We start from the raw sequence: 20,524 nt of genomic DNA on the forward strand, positions 1-20,524 counted from the left end.
ACACACACACACACACACACACACACACACACACACACACACACACACACCTTTATCCATTCATCTGTCAATGGACATTTAGGTTGTTTCCATGTCTTGGCTATTGTGAATAGTGCTGCTCTTAACATAGGGGTGCATGTATCTTTTCGAATTATAGTTTTGTCTGGGTATATGCCCAGGAGTGGAATTGCCGGATCATATGGTAACCCTATTTTTTGTTTTTTGAGGAACCTCCGTACTGTTTTCTATAGTGGCTGCACCAATTTACATTCCTACCAACACCTCGTCTCTGATTCATTGGCCTGTCGTGCGGCGAGCAGAGTGAGCTTGGACTCAGTAACAACTGTAGTCCAATAAAGCTATCTTTACAAAACAGGCATTGCAGGCCATAGTTTGTCCACCTCTGTTTAAGACAATTGCAGAAAAGTCATAAAACAGTGGTTAAAGCAAGAATACATGCTAGCTCAAAAAACGTTCCTTAATATATATTGTTTTCCTTATTAGGAATTAAATATGGGCCAGCGATGTTCAGATACAAGAGGAATTGTCTTTGAAGATGTGAGAGTACCTAAGGAAAATGTTTTAATTGGTGAAGGAGCTGGTTTCAAAATTGCAATGGGAGCTTTTGATAAAACCAGACCTCTAGTAAGTAATATGACTTAATAACCTTTATAGGATTTTTCATTTATTACACTGAGTAGTTTTATTTTAACACTGTATTCTTGGTCTGTATTTATTTTTTAATATCTGCTTCTTTTATAAGGATGGAGGGATATTGTTTTTTGTTTGTTTTAGAATTCAACACTCTTGCTGTTACAGAAGTTATTTTAGTAAACACAGAATTACTATAGCCGTTCGATTTACAAAGAAGCATTTCACACTAATCATTCCTGCTGATGTGTACTCATTCCTCTTCCCTCACTCATTTGGAGTATTTCCCCCGAGAAGCTTTCCCTTGTTAAACAGAAAGAATGACTTATCTCTAGGCTATGATCCTGTGCCTTACAAATGCCTTCCATTAACCTTTAATTCATAAATAATATAAATTTAAATGCTTGTTATCTCCCCCACCCTTTATTGCCTTAAGGTATAGGTCAGCTTCTCTTTGTATAATCCTTAACTTAGATTTTAGGCAAATAGACATTATATGTGTGTTTTAAAGACAACATGAACTTTTGCCTTGTAAAATGTTAAAATACTAGGTAGCAGCTGGTGCTGTGGGACTAGCACAAAGAGCTTTGGATGAAGCTACTAAGTATGCCCTGGAGAGGAAAACTTTTGGAAAGCTGCTTGTAGAGGTAATTTTAATACTGTACTTGCTTTGTTCATATGTAAAGACTTTCATTTTCATCTAAATATTTGAAAATTATCTTTTAAGTACAAAATAATTTATTTCTGCTTTGGTAGCAAGAAGATAACGTGGGTGGGTTTTAATTTATTTATTTAAAATATTTATTTATTTATTTGGTTGCGCCGGGTCTTCATTCTGGCAGGTGGGCTCCTTAGTTGTGGCAGGTGGGCTCCTTAGTTGTGGCATGCGAACTCTTAGTTGCGGCATGCATGTGGGATCTAGTTCCCAGACCAGGGATCCAACCCAGGCCCCCTGTATTGGGAGCGTGGAGTGTTAACCACTGTGCCACCAGGGAAATCCCCAGGGTGGATTTTAAGAATAGATTTTCTTTAGACTCTGCTACTAACTATTGTCCACTTTGGGGATTCTGTTAATTAAGAAGAAAAAGAACAGCTAATATTTGAGTGCCTGTGGTGTACCTGACACTGTGCTACACATTTAAAATATATTATGCATTTCCCCCATTACACTCTTGTTTTGGTAGGACTATAATTTCTATTAAAGATCAGGAAACAGCAACTCAGAGAGAATAACTTGTCCAAGGACACACAATTTAGAAGTCATAGGTCCAGGATTCCATTCATGCTCTTAATTCATGTTACTTCTCATGTCTTCTTGAGTATCAAATAATTTTAGTACTATTTATTATTTTTTTATTATTATTATTTTTTGGCTGCACCACACGGCCTGTAGGATCTTAGTTCCCCAACCAGGGATTGAACCCGGGCCCTTGGGGCAGTGAAAGCTCAGAGTCCTAACCACTGGACCGTCAGGTAATTCACAGGAAATTTTTAATCTTATCTTTTCAAATGTTGATGCTCCCCCATTGTCTATATTCTCTCCTATAACTCCTGTTAACTATAGATTGTACAGTGAACACTCCCTATTTCTACCTCTGTGTGTCAGTGGTTCTCAAACTATCTGTGGTGAAAGATTGTTTTTAATTTCCAATCAATTGTGAACCATTATTCTTGTAAAATATAAGAATGTCACAATAATATCAAATTGTTGCAAATGCTTACTCTCACTTTCTGTATCATGAACTAGTCCAGTAACAATTTGCGGACTGGCAGTGATCCACAGATCAAACTTGGATTAGTACTGCTCTGTATCTCTTAACCTCAATTTCGTAATTTATCTTTGCTGTATTCTAGATAATTTTCTCAGATTTGCTTTTCAGTTTTTCTTACCCTGTGTCTAATCTGCTACTTAATCCATTTAATGACTTTTTTCATTTCTAGAATTTATGTTTGGTTCTTTTTCATCTCCACCCTTTCTTTTATGGTAGCCTGTTTTTTTAACATAGCTTCTTATTCTCCTTTTATCTCCTTAATTATATAATACTTAAGTTATAGTCACTTTCTGATATTTTTCTGTTATCTCAAGTTATTAGGGTGATTATTTTTTGGTCTGTTGCATGTGTTCTCTCTGTCATGACCAGTTATTTCCTCTCTTAATTTTTGCTTGTAAGTTTATCTGCAGCAGGTATTATTTTCCTTCAATGCATTGTGGAAGCATCCAGGGGAATTGGTTTTTGTACTTTTATCAGGTAGTCCAGAGGTTCCAGCATTCTAAGAGCTGTTTTTAAATCAAGTATTTCTTTGTGTTTGTCACCAAAAAGAGACTCTACGTTAGCTCATTTATGTTGCCAGAACTATATGTATACAGATTAGTGGAATGTATATTTATTACTAAATATTAGTTTAGTTTAATTGTAAACAGATAACATAATTTCCAGGTCCTCCCCACCAAGTATCTGATGATAACTCTTCTGGCTATTTTCAACTCAATATGGAATCTTTTATGTTCCACTTCTTATAGACTCTGAAGTTGATATTTTTTCCTCATGGCTCTTACTGTTAAGTGTAGAAAAATCTTTGTTTTTGCTTACTACTTTCCTAGGCTAAACAAAGGTAACACTAAAGGGCTGATTTATATATAGCTTTGGTCTGTTATTTCCAAAAAGAAAGAATAGATTTTTTTTGTTTTGTTTTAAGAGACATTATAGAGTGTAGTACTCTAATCACAGCTCTCCTATTCACTACCATGTTTATTATTGTTGTTAATATCACTTCTCTCTTTAAGAGAACACTATGTCACTACTTATCCTCACAGTGCTTAACTTGATGTGGCTAAAGAAAGCTGCCAAAAACAGAGAATGGTACTTTTTTTAACCAATGAGTAGAACTAGGAACATTGATAACAAATTACGAGATGGTAGAATCTCTTAATGGCAATAACTGCCTACTCCTTTGTCTAGTCAAAACCCTCCATCCAGGTGAAGTTGGAGTGGTTTGGTATGATATGAAAAAAATCTGTTGAGAATAACTCCCATTTGTATTGATTATTATTGCTAGTTAGCAGTAACTTTTCTTGAGGGGAAAATGGATGAGGGAAAATGTTATTTGGGACTTAAGACTGAAATAAGATATACTTAGAAAGAAATATACTTATATCTCCCTGTTACTTAATCATTTTATGCTCAGAATTCTTTCATATCTTCTCATCACACTCAGATTAAAATCCAGAGTCCTTAAAATGGTCATCTGTCATCCACAGTGACCTTTTGTTGTTGTTTTTAACTTTACTCTTCCCGCTAGATATCCACTTGCTCATTCATTTCACTAAAGAATGTACCCTTGACTACCCTGTGTAAAAAAACACCTCCAACATTCTATATAGTATTCCCACTTTTTTTCTTCGTCTTAGCACTGCCCAACATTATACCATGTATGTGTTTGTTTATTGTCTTTCTTTACTGCCTCACTAGAATGTAATATCCATAAAAGTAGTAAATTTCTGTGTTGGAAAACTTTAGATTTCTAGCACTTATGATATATTTTGTAGTGTGAACTTCTCAACAAATAGTAGTAATTGAACTACTACTATATTAAAATATTAATAAGTAGCTGCTTTCTTTGTTCTAGGCACTATCCTAAGTGCTCTACATGTATTAATTAATCCACACAATACTATAGAGTAAGTACTGGTAGTCTTACTTATTGTATGTAAGAACATCAGTTAATGATGAAATCAAGATTTGAACCCGGGGAGGAACTTCAAGATGGTGGAGGAGTGAGACGTGGAGATTGCCTTCCTCCCCACAAATACATCAGAAATACATCTACTTGTGGAACAACTCCTACAGAACACCTCCTGAATGCTTGCAGAAGACCTCAGACTTTCCAAAAGGCAAGAAACTCCCCACGTACCTGGGTGGGGCAAAAGAAAAAAGAAAAAACAGAGACAAAAGAATAGGGATGGGACCTGCACCTCTGGGAGGGAGCTGTGAAGGAGGAAAGGTTTCCATACACTAGGAAGCCCCTTCACTGGTGGAGACAGGGCATGGCAGGCGGGGGAAGCTTCGGAGCCATGGAGGAGAGTGCAGCAACAGGGGTGCAGAGGACAAAGCGGAGAGATTCCCGCACAGAGCATCAGTGCTGACCAGCACCCACCAGCCTGAGAGGCTTGTTTGCTCACCTGCTGGCGTGGGCGGAGGCTGAGAGCTGAGGCTCGGGCTTCGGTCGGATCCCAGGGAGAGGACTGGGGTCGGCTGAGTGAACACAGCCTGAAGGGGGCTAGTGCGCCACAGCTAGCTGAGAGGGAGTCCAGGAAAAAGTCTGGACCTGCCTAAGAGGCAAGAGACCATTATTCCGGGGTGTGTGAGGAGAGGAGATTCAGAGCACCGCCTAAACGAGCTATAGAGATGGGCATGAGCCGTGGCTATTAGCGTGGACACCAAGACGGGCATGAGACGCTAAGGCTGCTGCTGCAGCCACCAAGAAGCCTGTGTGCAAGCACAGGTCACTATCCACACCTCCCCTCCCGGGAGCCTGTGCAGCCCACCACTGCCAGGGTCCCGTGATCCAGGGACACCTTCCCTGGGAGAACACATGACACACCTCACGCTGTTGTAATGTCATGCCGGCCTCTGCCAATGCAGGCTCGCCCCTCATTCCGTACCCCTCCCTCCCCCCGGCCTGAGTGAGCCAGAGCCCCCTAATCAGCTGCTACTTTAACCCCCTCCTGTCTGAGCAAAGAACAGACGCTCTCAGGTGACCTACATGTGGAGGCGGGGCCAAATCCAAAGCTGAACCCCAGGAGCTGTGTGAACAAAGAAGAGAAAGGGAAATCTCTCCCAGTAGCCTCTGGAGCAGTGGATTAAATCTCCACAATCAACTTGATGTACCCTGCATCTGTGGAATACCTGAACAGACAACGAATAATCCCAAAATTGAGGAGGTAGACTTTGGGAGCAACAATATATATTTTTTTACTTTTTCACTTTTTGTGAGTGTGCATGTGTATGCTTCTTTGTGTGCTTTTGTCTGTATAGCTTTGCTTTTACCATTTATCCTAGGGTTCTGTCCGTCTGGTTTATTTATTTTTATTTTTTTTTTAGTATAGTTTTTAGTGCCTGTTATCATTAGTGGATTTGTTTTTTGGTTTGGTTGCTCTCTTCTTTCTTTGTTTCTTATCACTTTTTAATTTTTAATAATTTTAATTTTTTATTTTAATATCTTTATTTTATTTTATTTTTTCTTTCTTTCTTTCTTTCTTTTTTTCTTCCTTTTCTTCTGAGCCGTGTGGCTGACAGGGTCTTGGTGCTCTGGCCGGGTGTCACGCCTGTGCCTCTGAGGTGGGAGAGCCGAGTTCAGGACATTGGTCCACCAGAGGTCTCTCGGCTCCACGTAATATTAAATGGCAAAAGCTCTCCCAGAGATCTCCATCTCAACGCTAAGGCCCAGCTCCACTTAACAACCAGCAAGCTGCAGTGCTGGACACCCTATGCCAAACAACTAGCGAACAGGAACACAACTCCACCCATTAGCAGAGATGCTGCCTAAAATCATAATAAAGTCACAGACACCCCAAAACACACACCGGATGCAGTCCTGCCTACCAGAAAGACAAGATCCAGCCTCATCCTCCAGAACACAGGCACCAGTCCCCTCCACAAGGAAGCCTACACAACCCACTGAACCAGACTTAGCCACTGGGGGCAGACACCACAAACAACAGGAACTACAAACCTACAGCCTATGAAAAGGAGACCCCAAACACAGTAAGTTAAGCAAAATGAGAAGACAGAGAAACACACAGCAGATGAAAGAGCAAGGCAAAAACCCACCAGACCAAACAAATGAGGAAATAGGCAGTCTACCTGAAAAAGAATTCAGAGTAATAATAGTAAAGATGATCCAAAATCTTGGAAATAGAATGGAGAGAAAACAAGAAATGTTTAACAAGGACCTAGAAGAACTAAAGAGCAAACAAACAGTGATGAACAACACAATAAATGAAATTAAAATTTCTCTAGAAGGAATCAAGAGCAGAATAACTGAGGCAGAAGAACGGATAAGTGACCTGAAAGATAGAATAGTGGAAATACCTACTGCAGAGCAGAATAAAGAGAAAAGAATGAAAAGAATTTAGGATAGTCTTAGAGACCTCTGGGACAACATTAAATGCACCAACATTTGAATTATAGGGGTCCCAGAAGAAGAAGAGAAAAAGAACGGGACTGGGAAAATATTTGAAGAGATTATAGTTGAAAACTTCCCTAATATGGGAAAGGAAATAGTTAAGCCCAGAAAGCACAGAGAGTCCCATACAGGAAAATCCAAGAAGAAACACACCAAGACACATATTAATCAAACTATCAAAAATCAAATACAAACGGCTTCCCTGGTGGCTCAGTGGTTGGGAGTCCGCCTGCCAATGCAGGGATCACGGGTTCGTGCCCCAGTCCAGGAAGATCCCACATGCCGCGGAGCGGCTGGGCCCGTGAGCCATGACCGCTGAGCCTGCGCGTCCGGAGCCTGTGCTCCGCAACAGGAGAGGCCACAGCAGTGAGAGGCCCGTGTACCGGGAAAAAAAAAAATCAAATACAAAGAAAAAATATTAAAAGCTGCAAGGGAAAAGCAACAAATAAAATACAAGGGAATCCTCATAAGGTTAACAGCTGATCTTTCAGCAGAAACTCTGCAAGCCAGAAGGGAGTGGCAGGACATATTTAAAGTGATGAAAGGCAAAAACCTAAAACCAAGATTACTCTACCCAGGAAGGATCTCATTCAGATTCGACAGAGAAATTAAAACCTTTATAGACAAGCAAGAGCTAAGAGAATTCAGCACCACCAAACCAGCTTTACAACAAATGCTAAAGGAACTTCTCTAGGCAGGAGACACAAGAGAAGGAAAAGAGCTACACTAACAAACCCAAAACAATTAAGAAAATGGTAATAGGAACATATCGATAATTACCTTAAATGTAAATGGATTAAATGCTCCAAGCAAAAGACATAGACTGGCTGAATGGATACAAAAACAAGACCCATTAAAATATGCTGTATACAAGAGACCCACTTCAGACCTAGGGATACATATGGACTGAAAGTGAGGGGATGGAAAAAGATATTCCATGCAAATGGAAATCAAAAGAAAGCTGCAGTAGCAATTCTCATATCAGACGAAATAGACTTTAAAATAAAGACTACTACAAGAGACAAAGACACTACATAATGATCAAGGGACCAATCCAAGAATAAAATATAACAATTGTAAATATTTATGCACCCAACATAGAAACATCTCAATACATAACACAAATGCTAACAACCATAAAAGGGGAAATTGACAGTAACACAATAATAGTAGGGGAATTGAACACGCCACTTTAACCAATGGACAGATCATCCAAAATGAAAATAAATAAGAAAACACAAGCTTTAAATGATACATTTAAAGATGGACTTAACTGATATTTATAAGACATTCCATCCAAAAACAACAGAATATACTTTCTTCTCACGTACTCATGGAACATTCTCCAGGATAGATCATATCTTGGGTCACAAATCAAGCCTTGGTAAATTTAAGAAAATTGAAATCATATCAGGTATCTTTTCCTGCCACAATGCTATGAGATTAGATATGAATCATGGGAAAAAATCTGTAAAAAATACAAATACATGGAGGCTAAACAATACACTACTTAATAACCAAGAGATCACTGAAGAAATCAGATAAGAAATCAAAAAATACCTAGAGACAAATGACAATGAAAACACAACTACCCAAAACCTATGGGATGCAGCAAAAGCAGTTCTAAGAGGGAAGTTTATAGCAATACACTCCTACCTCAAGAAACATCTCAAATAAACAACCTAACCTTACACCTAAAGCAATTAGAGAAGAATAAAAAAACCCCAAAGTTAATAGAAGGAAAGAACTCATAAAGATCAGTTCAGAAATAAATGAAAAATAAATGAAGGAAATAGTAGCAAAGATCAGTAAAACTAAAAGCTGGTTCTTGGAGAAGATAAACAAAATTGATAAGCCATTAGCCAGACTCATCAAGAAAAAAAGGGGAAAGAGTCATCAATAGAATAAGAAATGAAAAAGGAGAAGTAACTACTGACACTGCAGAAATACAAAGGATCATGAGAGATTACTACAAGCAGCTGTATTACAATAAAATGGACAACCTGGAAGAAATGGACAAATTCTTAGAAAAGCACAACCTTCTGAGACTAAACCAGGAAGAAATAGAAAATATAAACAGACCAATCACAAGCACTAAAATTGAAATTGTGATTAAAAACCTTCCAACAACCAAAGCCCAGGACCAGACAGATTCACAGGCAAATTCTGTCAAACATTTAGAGAAGAGCTAACACCTGTCCTTCTCAAACTCTTCCAAAATATAGCAGAGGGAGGAACACTCCGAAACTCATTCTACGAGACCACCATCACCCTGATACCAAAACCAGACAAAGATGTCACAAAGAAAGAAAACTACAGGCCAATATCACTGATGAACATAGATGCAAAAATCCTCAACAAAATACTAGTAAACAGAATCCAACAACACATTAAAAGGATCATACACCATGATCAAGTGGGGTTTATCCCAGGAATGCAAGGATTCTTCAATATATGCAAATCAATCAATGTGATACACCATATTAACAAATTGAAGGAGAAAAACCATATGATCATCTCAACAGATGCAGAAAAAGCTTTCGACAAAATTCAATACCCATTTATCTTAAAAACCCTCCAGAAAGTAGGCATAGAGGGAACTTACCTCAACATAATAAAGGCCATATATGACAAACCCATATCCAACATCGTTCTCAATGTTAAAAAACTGAAAGCATTTCCACTAAGATCAGGAACAAGACACGGTTTCCCACTCTCAGCACTCTTATTCAACATAGTTTTGGAAGTTTTAGCCACAGCAATCAGAGAAGAAAAAGAAATAAAAGGAATACAAATCAGAAAAGAAGAAGTAAAGCTGTCACTGTTTGCAGATGACATGATACTATACACAGAGAATCCTAAAGATGCTACCAGAAAACTACTAGAGCTAATCAATGAATTTGGTAAAGTAGCAGGATACAAATTAATACACAGAAATCTCTTGTATTCCTATACACTAATGATGTAAAATCTGAAAGAGAAATTAAGGAAACTCTCCCCTTTACCATTGCAACAAAAGGAATAAAATACCTAGGAATAAACCTACCTAAGGAGACGAAAGACCTGTATGCAGAAAACTATAAGACACTGATGAAAGAAATTAAAGATGATACAAACAGATTGAGAGATATACCATGTTATTGGTTTGGAAGAATCAACATTGTGAAAATGACTCTACTACCCAAAGGAATCTACAAATTCAGTGCAATCCCTAACAAATTACCAGTGGAATTTTTTACAGAACTAGAACAAAACATCTTAAAATTCGTATGGAGACACAAAAGACCCTGAATAGCCAAAGCAATCTTGAGAAAGACAAACAAAGTTGGACGAATCAGGCTCACTGACTTCAGAGTCTACTACAAAGCTACAGTAATCAAGACACTATGGTACTGGCACAAAAAGGGAAATATAGATCAGTGGAACAGGATAGAATGCCCAGAGATAAACCCACACACATATGGTCACGTTATCTTTGATAAAGGATGCAAGAATATACAATGGAGAAAAGACAGCCTCTTGAATACATGGTGCTGGGAGAACTGTACAGCTACATGTAAAAGAATGAAATTAGAACACTGCCTAACACCATACACAACAATAAACTCAAAATGTATTAAAGACCTAAATGTAAATCCAGACACTATAAAACTCTTAGAGGAAAACATAGGCAGTACACTCTATGACATAAATCACAGCAAGATCCTTTTTGACCCACCTCCTAGAGAAATGGAAATAAAAACAAAAATAAACAAATGGACCTAATGGAACTTAAATGTGTTTGCACAGCAAAGGAAACCATAAAAAAGATGAAAAGAAAACCCTCAGAATGGGAGAAAATATTTGCAATTGGAGCAACTGACGAAGGATTAATCTCCAAAATATACAAGCAGCTCATTCAGCTCAATATCAAAAAAGCAAACAACACAATCCATAAATGGGCAGAAGACCTAAATAGACATTTCTTCAAAGAAAATATACAGTTTGCCAACAAGCACCTGAAAGGTTGCTCAACATCACTAATCATTAGAGAATTGCATATCAAAACTACAATGAGGTGTCACCTCACACCAGTCAGAATTGCCCTTATCAAAAAATCTACAAACAATAAATGCTGGAGAGGGTTTGGCGAAAAGGAAACCCTCTTGCACTGTTGGTGGGAATGTAAATTGATATAACCACTATGGAGAACAGTATGGAGGTTCCTTAAAAAAGTAAAAATAGAACTACCATACAACCCAGCAATGTCACTACTGGGCATATACACTGAGAAAACCATAATTCAAAAAGAGTCATGTACCACAATGTTCATTGCAGCTTTATGTACAATAGGCAGGACATGGAAGCAACCTAAATGTCCATTGACAGATGAATGGATAAAGAAGATGTGGCGCATATATACAGTGGAATATTACTCATCCATAAGAAGAAACGAACTTGAGTTATTCGTAGTGAGGTGGATGGACCTAGAGTCTGTCATACAGAGTGAAGTAAGTCAGAAAGAAAAACAAATACCGTATGCTAACACATATATATGGAATATATAAAAATAATGGTTCTGAAGAATCTAGGGGCAGGACAGAAATAAAGACGCAGGTGTAGAGAATGGACTTGAGGACACAGGGTAGGGGGAAGGGTAAGCTGGGAGGAAGTGAGAGAGTGGCATCACTAATATATACTACCAAATGTAAAATAGCTAGTGGGAAGCAGCCGCATAGCACAGGGAGATCAGCTTGTTGCTTTTTGACCCCCTAGAGGGGTGGGGGGTGGGAGGGAGATGCAAGAGGGAGGAGATATGGGGACATATGTGTAACTGGTTCACTTTGTTATAAAGCAGAAACTAACACACCATTGTGAAGCAATTATATTCCAATAATGATGTTTAAGAAAAGAAAAAAAGATGTGAACCCAAGTAGTCACTTATTAAAGAGTCTGTCCTCTTTGCACACTCTACATGTGCTATTTCCAGAGATATAAAAGAAGTTTGATATAGCCTCTGCCCTCAGGAGCCTTTGACTTTGGAGATAAGATACATATCAGAAAAGAAATATTAAGAAATAATATAGAGCAGTATAACATTAAGTCCCAAAATGAGAGCTACAGACCGGGTTACAGAACCAAAAGGAGAGAGACTGTCTTGGGCTAGATGCATTACAGGGAATCTGAGCTGGATTTACAACAGAGTTTCTCAAAGCATGGGCTGAAATGGAAGTGAATGAGACTCTTTGGGAGTATTAATTAAAAACGTAAACTGGGTACCACCCTAGATTTTTAAATCAAAATCTTTCAAGAGAAGCATGGGCATGTTATACCAGGTTGCTGAGGCTGTATTGAAATAAGTGATTCTGCCTAATGCCAATGGGAATATAAATTGGTATAACTTTTATGAACCACATTTTGGCAATATATATCTAAAGTACCTACCTTTGGGCCCACATTGCAATGGTTATCCTTCAGCTATATTTCGTATAATATTTATCTTTCAGATATATTCCCATTATGTGCAGCATGACATATTTATAGGTTGTTTATTTCAGCATTGTGTGGAAACAGCCTAATACTAGAAACAGCCAAGATTTTGATCATCAATACAGTGGAATATCCTGCAGTTCTAAAAAAGAATAAAGAAGTTCTCTATGTATTGATATATACAGTGCTTAGATTTATTGATAAGTAAGAAAAGCAAAATGAAAACCCATCAACATGGTAGGCTACCATATGTGTAAAAAAGGGAGAGACAATGGGGGGGGCGGGAAAAAATGAGGGATAGACAATAGATGTATTTGCTTACGTGGGTATATAATATCTCTGAGAGAATGAAAAACAAACTGTTAACCTGATTACCTCCAGGAGGGGGAATTAAATGGGGTAGGGAAGGGCAGGGATGATACAAGTAGGAAGAAAATTTGAACTTTGAACTGGTAGTTGTATTACCTATTCAAAAATGAAACCAAAAACAAAAAACTGAAAGAATCATTGACTTAGAAGAATGGACACAATTCAGGCAGATAGTAATAAGGGAAGATATTACTTTCTTTATCCTACATAGGAATTATTCACATTGGTTAATAATGCCTGCTCTAAGACTTAATTACCACACCAGTCTCAAGCAACTTGTCACGTTCTAAAGTACTAAATAGAGTAAATATATGAAATTGAACACCTCAGTTTTTTCTTTTATTTTTTGTGACCTTTAGTTCCTATTAGTTTGTACACAGTCATAGAATGTGTGGGGTCTTTGTTATAACCAATCGGTCTTCAAAACCCATTTTGGTGTTGTATACTACACAAAGCACCTTTCTAATAATCTTAGTATTCTTGTTTCTGAATGTCTTTATGACTTCTTTGAATGTATATTAAAGGATATGTTCCAGTCCACGTCCATTGTAGAATAAGTTATGTGATACAATATGAGTAAAATTAAGTAAAAAAAGTTATTCATAATCCCATTGTCCAGAGAAAATTACTGTGATTTTTTTCATTTTGCTCTATATTCCCTTTATCCAAAAAAAAAAAAAAAAATATATATATATATATATATATATATATATATATAGTGCATGTGTCTGTGTTTTTTTAATTGATGTATAGTCGACATATAATATAGTGGTTTCAGGTGTACAACATAGTGATTGACAGGCAAACACATTAAGAAATGATCATCTGGGCTTCCCTGGTGCCGCAGTGGTTGAGAGTCCGCCTGCCGATTCAGGGGACACGGGTTCGTGTCCCGGTCTGGGAGGATCCCACATGCCACGGAGTGGCTGGGCCCGTGAGCCATGGCCACTGGGCCTGCATGACCGGAGCCTGTGCTCCGCTGCGGGAGAGGCCGCAACAGTGAGAGGCCCACGTACCGCAAAAGAAAAAAAAAAAATGATCACCACTATAAGTCTAGTAACCATCTTTCAACATACTAAATTACTGTAGTATTATTGACTATATTCCTTATGCTGTATATAACATCCCTATGACTTATTTATTTATATAACATGGGAGTGCATATATCTTTTTGAATTAGTGTTTTTCTTTTCTTCAGGTAAACCCAGAGGTGAAATTGCTGGATCATATGATAGTACTATTTTTAATTTTTTGAGGAACCTATATACTGTTTTCCATAGTGGCTGCACCAATTTACATTCCCACCAGCAGTACACGAGGGTTTCATTTTCTGCACGTTGTTGCCAACACTTGTTATTGGTTGTCTTTTTGATAACAGCCTTTCTGACAGGTGTGAGGCAATATTTCATTGTGGTTTTGATTTGCATTTTCCTGATGATTAGTGACTTTGAGCGTCTTTTCATGTGTCTACTGGCCATCTTTGTGTTTTTGGAAAAATATCTAATCAAGTCCTCTGCCCATTTTTTATTGGATTTCTTTTTTTGATAAGTTGCATTTTTTAATGTAATTTGGATATTAACCCTTATCAAATATATCATTTACAAATATCTTCTCCCATTCAGTAGGTTGCTTTTTCATTTTGTTGATGATTTCCTTCACTGTGCAAAAGCTTTTTAGTTTTTACTTTTATCTACTCCCATTTGTTTATTTTTGCTTTTGTTGCCCTTGCCTGAGGAGACAGGTCCAAAAAATATTGATAAGACCAATGTATAAAAGCATACTGCCTCTGTTTCCTTCTAGGAGTTCTATGGTTTTGGGTCTTACTTTTAATTCTTTAATCCATTTTGAGTTTATTTTTGTATATGGTGTAAAGAAATGGTCCAGTTTTGTGTTTTGTCTTTTTTTTAAACTGGCTGTCTTTTCCCCATTGTGTATTCTTACCTTCTTTGTTGAAGATTAATTGATCGTATAAGTGTGCATTTATTTCTGGGCTTTCTATTCTGTTCCATTGATCTATATGTCTATTTTTGTGCCAGTATCATACTGTTTTGATTCCTATAGCTTTGTAGTATAATTTGAAATCAGGAAGCATGATACCTCCAGCTTTGTTCTTTCTCAAGATTTCTTTGGTTATTCAGCGTCTTTTTGGTTCCATACAAATTATAGGATTATTTGTTGTAGTTCTGTGAAAAATTCTGTTGGTATTTTGATATTCATATTGTTATGAATCTGTAGATTGCTTTGGATAGTATGGGTATTTTAACAATATTAATTCTTCCAATCCATTAGCATGGACTCTCTATTTGTATCATCTTTTGTTTCTTTCATCAGTGTCTCACAGTTTTCAGAGTACAGGTCTTTTTACTTTTATTCCTAGGTGTTTTGATGCAGTTGTAAATGGGATCGTTTTCTTTTCTCTGACAGATCATTATTAGTGTATGAAAATGCTACAGCATTCTGATAGCTTTTTTGTGGAGTCTATAGGGTTTTCTATATCATCATCTGCAAACAGTGACAGTTTTACTTCTTCCTTTCTAGTGTGGATGCTTTTTACCTCTTTTTCTTGTCTGATTGTTGTGGATAGGACTCCCAATTCTATGTTGAATAAAAGTGGTGGGAGTGGGCATCCTTAGCTCGTTCCTGATCTTTGAGGAAATACTTTCAGCTTTTTGCCATTGAGTATGATGTTAGCTGTGGTTTTTGTCATTTATGTCCTTAATTATGTTGAGGTATGTTCCCTCTGCACACACTTAGTTGAGTGTTTTTATCATAAATGGGTGTTGAATTTTGTCAAAAGCTTTTTCTGCATCTATTGAAATGTTTATATGGTTTTTATCCTTCATTTCGTTAATGTGGTTTATCACGTTGACTGACTTGCGGCTATTTAACCATCCTTGCATCCCTGGGATAAATCCCTTTTGATCTCATGGTATATGATCTTTTTAAGAAATTAATGAATTTGGTTTGCTATTATTTGTTGAGGATTTTAGCATCTATGTTCATCTGGGATATTGGCCTGTAATTTTTATGTATTTTTACTTTTTGTTTTTGGTAGTGATTTGGTTTTGGTATCAGAGTAATGCTGTCTTTGTAGAGTGAGTTTGGGAGCATTCCTTTCTCAATTTTTTGGAATAGTTTGAGAAGGATAGGTGTTAAGTCTTTGTTAAATGTCTGGTAGAATTCACCTGTGAAGCTGTCTGGTCCTGGACTTTCGTTTCTTGGGAGTTTTTCATTACTGATTCAATTTCACTACTAGTAATTGGTCTGTTCAAATTTCTTTTTCTTCCTTATTTAGTCTTCTTAGGTTATATGTCTAAATGAATTTACCCATTTCTTCTAGGTTGTCTAATTTGTTGGCATGTAATTTTTGTAGTAATCTCTCATGATATTTTGTGTGTCTGTGATATTGGTTGCATCTTGTCCTCTTTTGTTTCTGATTTTATTTGTTTGGGTCCTGTCTTTTTTTTATGAGTCTGGCTAAAGATTTATCAATTTTTTAAAATCTTTTCAAAGAATCAGCTCTTAGTTTCATTGATCTCTTTTGTATTTTTTTGTCTTGATTTCATTTATTTCCACTCTGAGCTGTATTATTTCCTTTGTTCTATTAACTTTGGACTTATTTTTCTTTTTAAGTTTATGTGTAAGGTTAATTGTCTGTTTGAGATTTTTCTTGTTTCTTGAGGAAGGCCTGTATTGCTATAAACTTCTTAGAACTGCCTTTGTTATGTCCCATAGATTTTAGAACATTGTGCTTCCATTTTCATTAGTCTCCAGGTATTTTTAAATTTCCTCTTTGATTTCTTCAGTGAACCATTGGGTTTTTTAGTAGCACGCTGTTTAGATTCCACATGTTTGTGTTTTTTGCAGGATTTTTTTGTTTTTGTAGTTGATTTATAGTCTCTACCGTTGTGGTCAAAAAAGATGTTTGACATGATTTCAACCCTGTTACATTTATTGAGACTTTTTTTTGTGGCCTAACATGTTATCTATCCTGCAGAATGTTCCATGTGCTCTTTAACAGAATGTGTGTTCTGCTCTTTTGGGGTCATGAATATATTTTTCCAAAGCTGTAAGCATACTACATATTTGAAATTTTCACATATCAAGGTATGGTGAACATATTTCCATCTTATAACATATCTTGGCCATATAACTCATAGAAAACTTACTGTCTCCTCTTGAAAGTATTTGTCTAAGTCTCCTATTTAATTATGAACCTGTAGAGGATAAGAAACATCTTTTATTTGTCTTTGTCACTTTCCCATCAGCACCTGATACAGTGCCACATTATTTTTCACTATCTATGGCAATTTTCTTTAAAAAGTCCCAGGAGATACTCTGAAGGATCCATATAATTTTTGTGGTATTTTTGTCAAAAATTATAACCTCATTCCACTCCTGAGAAAACATCAGGCAAACCCAAATTGAGGGACATTCTACAAAAAAATAACCAATCAGTATTATTCAAAAGTGCACCATGGTCATGAAAGAGAAGGAAAGACTACGAAGAAATAGCAGTTTAATTAGTTGGAATCCTGGATGGGATCTTTCAACAGAAAAAGGACATTGGTGGAAAACTTGGCCAAATTTGAATAAAGTATATAGTTTAGCTGACAACATTTTACAAATGTTTATTATACTATGGTTTTGTAATATGTTACCACTGGAGAAAGCAGAATGTAACTTTTTAAGTCTAAAATTAGTTTTAAAAGTTAAAAAAAAAGTTCCAGGGAAAAAACTTTTAGTCAATAAATATCCTTAAACTTTTTTCTGTTTAATTCTAGCACCAAGGAGTATCATTTTTGCTGGCTGACATGGCAATGAAAGTTGAACTAGCTAGATTGAGTTACCAGAGAGCAGCTTGGGAGGTTGATTCTGGTCGCCGAAATACCTATTTTGCCTCTATTGCAAAGGCATATGCTGGAGATATTGCAAATCAGGTAGCTACTGATGCTGTTCAGATTTTCGGAGGCAACGGATATAATACAGAATATCCTGTAGAAAAACTAATGAGGGATGCCAAGATCTATCAGGTAATGTTAAAAATGATTTTTATTTATTTTTAAGGAACATAATATTCATAAATGACATAGTAGATTTCTGATTGTTTATAGATTTTTATGTCACAGGTAATAATAAATCATTATAATAAATGGCTGTGAGCCTAAATTTTTGGAACTAATTAACACAAGGAAGAATGTTACATTGAAGTGTATTCCTTGAGAGAGAACAGGCTAACAGAGTAAATGGTGCAGACATGTACAGGATGTCTGGATAAGCCTTCTTTGATTCTTAACATCCTAGCTAATTGTAACTCACTCTTTGCTCTCCTAAAAGTATGTGTATCATTTAAATTAATTAAGTTATTTTATTTTGAATCTTACCTGACAACTCTTGAAGTCATATTTGGGAGATAAAAAAAACAACATGAGGAGAAAGTGATATAGATGACTCTGTCTTATAAATTAAATTGATGGTTAGAAAAACTTAGAGATAGGAGTAATTTAGTGAATAAGATATAAATGCTCATGTCCACATGTAGTTTAAGTAATTATAAGCCATGATTCTCAATATCTCTTCCCTTGCTTTCCTCAACCCCCAGCAAATTATTTGACAAATCCAGTCATTTGAAATCCAGAGGTAGAATCATAGAATGTTAGAGAAAGAAATTTAGACAGTGCAGCCCCTCAATTTAAACTTGAAAAAACTGAGAACCAGAATTTGTGCCTTATCCAAAGTTACGGGTTTATCTGGTAATACTCTCCCTTCCCTGGAGCTTGTAATTATTACGTTTTAGCTTTTCTCTGCCATCTGAACTAATAAATGGTTAGAAGTTTAAACTGGAAGTGAGGGCTGGCTACTAGGGCTACCTAAATGAACAAAAACAAATCCTTCCAGCATCTTTTTCTTTAGCAACTGTGTTCCTTAGGCAACAAGAGATAGAAATCAGGTTTAAGAGTAAGAACAGAAAATGACTGAAGGCGACAACTAGCTAAAAACAGTTCAAAAAAGTTGGTTAAAATATTTTAGCAACATTGAACTTAGATTTCCCAAACACTTTTTGAAATGTTAATATCCTTTTTTTTTGATGTTTTAAGACTGTCCTTCAAAATTTTGGTAAATGAGTTTTTATAATAATTTTAACTAATCTTTAGAGAATTTATGTATTTTCATGGGGTTCAGAAAATCAAGTTTCAGAATCACTGTAGACTACAGACCTTATATATGGTTTGATTCAGTTTGGTATTGCAGTGGCGCTTAGGGTACTGTCCAAAATACTGGGTGTTAACATACGGAAGATATTTAACCTACATGTATTTTCTTATTTTTTGCAGATTTATGAAGGTACAGCACAAATTCAAAGGATTATTATAGCCCGTGAACACATTGGCAGGTATAAAAATTAACCAGATCACCATGTTAGTAATTGTTGAGTATTTAGAACATGATCTACTACTTAAACTCCAGGAAAGAGAAAGAGCGGGCTTTAAGGTTTTTTCCAGTAAAAATTTTAAAATAAGTACTCTTATACTAAACCTATGCAACTGATGCTAATAGTAGTTTTCTATTTTTGTTTAGCTTTATGACTTGCTTTTTCTATAATAGATTTGGTTTTATTAAAATTATGTGTTGTCCTTTAGTGCCACTGTACCTGAATCACATTAACCTACAAAGATACATTTGGCTTGTTGTTTTGACCTCTTATAATTAAAGTAACAGAGATTTCTTGGAATTTCAGTGTTTTCCCAATGACAGGAAGGAGGGTTTATAAAAGTATTCAGAATGTTCCAAAATTTACATTGAGAAAATATTCTGGGATTTAAATAACTTGCCAGTGACTTTGTAGACTTAGTGGTATTTGTGTTAGAGGAGTTAATTTTACTGCAATTTGGAAAGCATTTGTTTTCCATTTTGTACAGTAATAACCAAAAATTTGATGTTCATATTCTCCCTTTATACAATAACCAAAAGTTACTTGAAAATCTTGTTTAATTCTGAGCCCCCATTTCACTTGCCTTATTTAAAATGAATCAATAAAATTTCCCTTAAATTATTTTTATATGACTCTGTTGGTCTCTGGTTAACCTTTGGTCTACTGTACAGTCTCATTCCGTGCATATACATTCTAAAAATAAACTTAACTAAAATTGTTCAGTGTTGTGTATCTGTTCAATTTGTATATCTGTATTCTTTTCATGCAATAGTGTGTACTTGGTTTATTTACTGTGATAGAAAAAAATTCATGTTTTGATTTTGAACTGCATAGTTACCTGTCCATTTGTTCATTAGATTGCATTATTAGATACTTCAGAAAATATCAGTATGAAATAATGAAAGAACCAAATGTAAATTTACTATTTCTTTGTAACTCTAAACATCAAATACTGCTAAAATATGTTATACTAAATGGTGTTTCTGACATCACTTATGATTTTCCAATTCTGATACCAACTGGGAATCCATAGTTCAATCCTATTCTGACAGTAACTCAGAATAGTTAGCATCAGACTCCACAGGTGTAAGGGCTCCACCCACTCTGTCTGAAGTGGTATCTCACTTCAGAAACACCACTATAAGTCCTGGATCCCCAGGCTACCCACACTTCTGACCACTTTGGCTACAAATTCAGGTATTCCCATGACCTTGCCCTTGGGTTTGATAATTTGCTAGAATGGCTCACAGAACTCAGGTAAAATACATTTACTGGTTTATTACAAAGGAGGAGATGCAAAGGGCAAGGTATAAGGAGAGACACTGAGCTTTCATAACTTCTTCCAATGTACCACCCTCCCAGTACCTCAGTGTGTTCACTAATCTGGAAACTCCTGAATCTCATCGTTCAAGTTTC

The 20,524-nt window shown here is 36.4% G+C and overlaps 1 protein-coding gene across 3 annotated transcripts in view; it reads left to right on the plus strand.

The window, feature by feature from the left end:
- ACADM (acyl-CoA dehydrogenase medium chain) overlaps window positions 1-19,830 on the plus strand; it is a 48,922-nt gene extending 29,092 nt beyond the window's left edge. For all 3 annotated transcript variants that reach the window (XM_027114095.1, XM_027114096.1, XM_027114097.1), the window contains 4 exons: window positions 505-645; window positions 1,203-1,298; window positions 17,460-17,708; window positions 19,011-19,830. In XM_027114095.1, coding sequence (XP_026969896.1) covers window positions 505-645; window positions 1,203-1,298; window positions 17,460-17,708; window positions 19,011-19,082 — 558 coding nt within the window. In that variant the 3' untranslated portion in view covers window positions 19,083-19,830. The remainder of the gene's footprint in view (window positions 1-504; window positions 646-1,202; window positions 1,299-17,459; window positions 17,709-19,010) is intronic.
- Window positions 19,831-20,524: the final 694 nt, after the last annotated feature.

The sequence above is a fragment of the Aethalodelphis obliquidens genome, unplaced genomic scaffold (assembly GCF_003676395.1).
Source record: "Aethalodelphis obliquidens isolate GAN/ISIS:26980383/991018 unplaced genomic scaffold, ASM367639v1 scaffold13, whole genome shotgun sequence".
NCBI classification, from domain to species: Eukaryota; Metazoa; Chordata; class Mammalia; order Artiodactyla; family Delphinidae; genus Aethalodelphis; species Aethalodelphis obliquidens.